This window comes from Micromys minutus, assembly GCF_963924665.1.
Source record: "Micromys minutus genome assembly, chromosome: 4".
NCBI lineage: Eukaryota > Metazoa > Chordata > Mammalia > Rodentia > Muridae > Micromys > Micromys minutus.
Window position 1 is genome coordinate 28,705,049 of NC_137973.1, and position 5,902 is coordinate 28,710,950.

General features: G+C 40.3%; 1 protein-coding gene across 1 annotated transcript; it reads left to right on the plus strand.

Annotated features, from left to right (window-relative positions):
* Window positions 1–4,796: 4,796 nt before the first annotated feature.
* LOC308420000 (enhancer of rudimentary homolog) lies at window positions 4,797–5,129 on the plus strand (the record flags this gene model as incomplete). The annotated part of the gene is made up of 1 exon (XM_080915969.1): window positions 4,797–5,129. One exon carries the CDS (start codon window positions 4,797–4,799, stop codon window positions 5,127–5,129), a length of 333 nt encoding a protein of 110 aa, XP_080772095.1.
* Window positions 5,130–5,902: the final 773 nt, after the last annotated feature.

A 5,902-nucleotide genomic window follows, 5' to 3' on the forward strand; every position in this document is an offset into this window, starting at 1 on the left:
TCTAAATAGCTTTTAGAATTTTTACTAGCCAGAAAGAGCTCCCTAAACCAGAGTTTATAGAATAGCAAGGAAAAGCTGTGTAGAGCAGAGCAGACACACACAGAAAGTGAGAGCAGTCTGGAAAGCCATCCCAGCAGAAAGTAGGCCACCAGCTTAGACCCATGGTTTGACTTTGTTTGTTCTTGCCACTCCCAAACAACCTTCTCTCAGGAAACCCTCTCCAAGCTGAGGCTGGACCTTGGCAAAATATTACCAACTAACTACAGGATAATGCCAAGGACACTTCCCCAAACCCAACATGGGAAAGAAAGGGTTTATTTATTTCAGGGTAGACTTCCACATCACAGTCAATTGCAGTGTACTCAAGGCAGGAACAGAAGCAGAAGCCATGAAAGAGTGCCATTAACTGGCTTGCTCCTCATTTCTTGCTTAGTCTGATTTCTTCTATACCCTGGGACCACCTTACCATTGTGGGAAGGACTCTTTCATATCAATCATTAGTCAAGAAAATGCCCTACAGCCTTGCCCATAGGCCAATCTGCTGGGAAGATTCTCAACTGAAATTCTTTCCTCCCAGATGAGTCCAGGTCTGCCAAACTAACAAAAACCTAGCCAGGCCAGTTTCTAATAAACAGTTTAAAAGTGAATATTGACTTCTGGATTTATTTATACCATCAGGCTTTGTGTTTTATAGTTGAAATGATTACCTACTCAATTATCCTGCAAAAATGCTAATAATTTGAGAAAAGTCTGCAGCAAAGGATAAGGTTGAACTAGAAAAGAAGAAATAAGGTTTAATAACATAATCACAATGAAGTAAATGGGATAAGCAAGAAAATGGACAAGACTTCTGGATTTAATAACAATAAAAAGATTCACAAATGCATAACCTATAAGAAAGCAAAGATAAAAATGAGATTAAAAACGTAAATTAGGCACATAAGAATCAAAACAAAACTGAAACAATTTTTAATGCTTGACAATATTACATCTAGGTGACATAATGTGGTGGGGTGACCTTTCATAAAGTGTAAATATTGTCTTTGTATTATACAAATGCTGATTTTTGTACCAGTAGAGATCTGATTGGTTTAATAAAGAGCAGAATGGCCTATAGCTAAGTAGGAAGGGATAAGCAGGACTTCTGGGCTCTGGGAAAGAGTCTGAGGTGAGAGATTCACCAGTCATATGCAGAAGAAGAGGCAAGTGCAGGTACTCAGGAGGTAATAGGCACAAGGCAGGTAGAATGTAGGTTAGTGAAAATGGGACAATTTAAGTATATGAGCTACTTAGGAACGAAGGCCAAAATTTCATAATTAATGAAATGTCTTCTGGTTTTTACTTGGGCTGTTTCTAACTCACAGACTATCCAGTTATGTTTAGTGGCCACCATGAGGCTAAAAATATAAGCTTAGAGCCTGGGAAAATCCCAGGTGGAATGCAAGATAAAGCTCCCTAGCAACATGGGGTTACCCACAAAGAGGCCTAAAGGGCAACTCCTCTAAGAGCCCATGCTGAGCAGCAAAGCTAGTTTCCAGATAGCAATCAGGGAGCCAGGGCCTTAGGGCACTTCCCAGGTTCTGTGGGGCAGACTGAACAGCACCTGGCTGCTGGCACTGCAGTATGCCAGACCTGCCCATCAGTGTGTTTGCCCAGGCTATGGCCCAGGTGTGCTCCTCTGCTGGCATGCTTTCGCCCATGAGAAAAACTTCCCAGAGACTGTAGCACAATCCCAGTCTTCCCTGTTCCAGTATGGCCACTGGCAACACCTTTCCAGGGCTGGAGCAGGTATGTGTGGCTCCCAGCTGGTGCCCAGAAGAAAAGCCTACAGCCAGGCAGAACCAGAGAGGTAGTCTAGTCGACCATCCTGAGTGGCAGGGAACCATCTGCCAGCTCAGGTTACAAGCTTAGCTGCAGACAGAGCACCAGAGACAGACAGCACTCAGAAGAAATAAGCCCAGACTAGCTCATACAGTTTTCTTCCTTATTGTATATTTTCTCTATTTACTTACATTTCAAAACCTTTCCAGGTTTCCACTCTGGAATCCCCCTATATCATCCCTTCTTCCCCCTGCCTCCGTGAGAGAGTGCTCTCCCACCTACCTGTTCCCTCCAACCTCCTCATCCTGGCATTACCCTGCACTGGGGCATCAAGCCTTCACAGAACCAAGGGTTTCTCCTCCCACTGGTACCCAATAAGGTCTTCCTGTGCTGCATGCGCAGCTGGAGCCCTGAGTCCCTCCATGTGTACTCTTTGGTTGGTGGTTTAGTCTCTGGGAGCTCTGGTGGAATCTGGTTGATTGATATTGTTGCTTTTCCTAAAAGGTTGCAAACCCCTTCAGCTCCTTCAGTCCTTTCTCTAACTCCTCCATTAGGGACCCCATTCTCAGTCCAATGGTTGGCTGAAAGTGTCTGCCTCTGTATTTGTCAGGGTCTGGCAATATCAGGAGACAGCCATATCAGGCTCCTGTCAGCATGCACTTCTTGGCATCAGCAATAGTTTTGATGACTGTATATGGGATGGATCCCCAGGTGGGGCAGTCTCTGGATGGCCTTTCCTCAGTCTCTGCTCCACACTTTGTCTCTGTATTTCCTCCTGTCAATATTTTGTTCCCCCTTCTAAGAAGGACTAAAGCATCTACTCTTTAGTCTTCCTTCTTCTTGAGCTTCATCTGGTCTGAGGATTGTACTATGGGCATTCCGAGATTTTGGGCCAATATCCACTTATTAGTGAGTGCATACCATGTGTGTTCCTTTGTTAGTTCACTCAGGATATTTTCTAGTTCCAGCCATTTGCCTAAGAATTTTATGAAGTCATTGTTTTTAATAGCTAAATAATACTCCATTGTGAAAATGTACTACATTTTCTGTATCCATTCCTCTGTTGAAGAACATCTGGGTTCTTTCCAGCTTCTGACTATTATAAATAAGGATACTATAAACATAGTAGAGCATGTGTCCTTGTTATATGTTGGAGCATCTTTGGTTATATACCCAGGAGTGTTATAACTGGGTTCTCAGGTAGTACTATGTCCAGTTTTCTGAGAAACTGACAGACTGATTTCCAGAGTGGTTGTACCAGCTTGCAATCCCACCAACAATGAAGCAGTGCTCCTCTTTCTCCACATCCTCACCTGCATCAGCTGTCAACTGAGGGCTTTTTTTTTTTTTTTAAATCTGAGTCATTCTGACTGGTTTGAGGTGGAATCTCAGGGTTGTTTTGATTTGCATTTCCCTGATGACTAAGCATGTTGAACATTTATATAGGTGCTTCTCCACCTCAGTTGCAAATTCTTTGTTTATTTGTGTTCCCCATTTTTGTAATAGGCTTATTTGATTTTCTGGAGTCTAACTTCTTGAGTTCTTTATATATAGTGGATATTAGCCCTCCATCAGATGTACGATTGGTAAAGATCTTTTCCCACTTGGTTGTTGCTGTTTTGTCCCATGCTCATGGATTGGCAGGATTAATAAAGTAAAAATGAACCTTTTGTCAAAAGCAATCTACAGAGCCAATGCAATCCTCATCAAAATCTAATTTAATACTTTGTGGAGTTGGAAAGAGCAATTTTCAAATTCATTTGGAATAGCAAAAAATCCCCAGATATCAAAAATTACTTTTAACAATAAAAGAATTTCTGGGGAAATCATGATCTCCAACCTCAAGTTTTATTACAGAGCAATTGTGATTTTTAAAAAAAGTCTGGTATTGGTATAGAGACAGGCAGGTAGATCAATGGAATAGAATTGAAGACCCAGAAATGAACCCATACTCCTATGGTCACTAGATCTTTGACAAAGGAGCTAAAACTATCCAGTGGGGGAAAAGACAGTATTTTTAACAAATGGTGTTGGTTCAACTGGGGTCAGCATTTAGAAGAATGCAAATTGATTCATTCTTATCTCCTTGTACAAAGCTCAAGTCCAAGTGGATCAAGGACCTCCATATAAAAGCAAATGAACAGAAACAAACAGAAGAGAAAGTAGGGAAGAGCTTAGAACACATGGGCACAGGGGAAATTTTCCTGAGCAGAACTCCAATGGCTTATGCTCTAAGATCAAGAATCGACAAATGGGACCCCATAAAATTGCAAAGCTTCTGTAAGGCAAAGGACATTTTCAATAGGAGAAAATGGCAACCAACAGATTTGGAAAAGATCTTTACCAAGCCCAGACTAAAAGGTTAGAGTCCCAAATTTCTGAAAGAGTAATGTATTAAATTTGAAAACAGTGAAGGAGAAACAAAATTTGATATAAATAATCATAGAATGAAATAAATAGTTTGAACATAATAAAGTTAATCCTAAGAGGGAATGTTAAATATTATTAAAAAGAATAAACCACATAGACACTGTATCAGGTGTCTGGACTGAAAAGACAAATGTCTTAACAGAGACTGGCTCAATACTACTATAATTATTATTACTATGGTATTTGATAATTTATTCTTAATAATCATAGGGGATATCTATGATCTCTCGAAGAAAAGGGCTTTAGAGCTACAGGGAAAAGAAAAATATAAAAGTAATAAAAATATGAGAAGCCTTCAATTCATATGGTATGCATTCATCATTCATGAAGCTGATATTAAATTCTTGGGTGATTCAAATTGAGTAATCCCCTCAAGACTGGAAAAAAAATATGACAAAAGCAAATGAGAAGCTGGTCCTCAGTTACAATAGAGATCATGATGGAAAGAAGAAACTAAGGAGATAGAACAGAGAAGTAGGGTTGTGGCTGAACTCATGTGCGGCGGCGGAGGTATTAGAAGAAGCTGCAGCAAAGCGTCTGGCACAATGTCTCACACCATTTTGCTGGTACAGCCTACCAAGAGGCCAGAAGGCAGGACTTACACTGACTATGAGTCTTTGAATGATTGCATGGAAGGTGTTTGTAAAATGTATGAAGAATATCTGAAGAGAATGAATCCCAACAGCCCTTTCATCACATATGGTATCAGTCAGTCGTTTGATTTTATTGACAATCTAGCAGATCTCAGCGGTCTTGTTTACAGAACTGATACACAGACATACCAGCCATATAACAAAGACTGGATCAAAGAGAAGATCTACATGCTCATCCGTCGACAGGCCCATCAGACTGGGAAGTATTTGAGTTGGAAGCATTAGGGGCTGGGGGTGGACTTGGAGCAGGTGCATACAGTGCGCTGTAGTGAACCTTTTGTATGGTAGCGAGCCAGTTTCTACTTGGTTACACTCGAGCCAAGATTGACAGGAACCGTGAATGAACTTTTCACTCTGAAGCCACCATTGTCCCTTTGCTCCTTTACTTTCTTTTTCTTTTACTTAAACATTTTTATGATAATTCAGATAGAAAGCATTTTGTTTTGCCATTTTAAAATTGGTTCCAGTCCTTGAAACTGTCCGAATCTGCTTTATAGCAGTGAACATACTAACCCTTCGTGGGGGGGGGGGGGGGGTAAAAGGTGAGGTTAGTTATATCCTCTGGGAAAGTCTTAGTGAAAAATAAAGAAGTGTTCTGTAGTTGTAAAAAAAGAAAGAAAGAAAGAAAGAAAGAAGGAAAGAAAGAAAGAAAGAAAGAAAGAAAGAAAGAAAGAAAGAAAGAAAGAAAGAAAGAAAGAAAGAAAGAAAATATCCCCCATCATCAATGAACATTGATATGCTGATGTGCAAGTCCAGGTTGAATATGATAATGCTGTCTTGGCACTGTGCCCTATGGCAACTTTAAGTTCTGGGACAAGGGTAAATAAAAACAAGAAAAAGGGCTAAACTACTTATTAAGTTATACAAGGTGCAAAGGAAGCATTCACTGATATTTTACAATGATTGACCTCAGCTATAAATAGAAAGTATCAGATTTGGGAGCTAGGCAAATACTAACCGAATCTTTGGCTTTTGAAAATGTTAATTCCGAAGGAAAA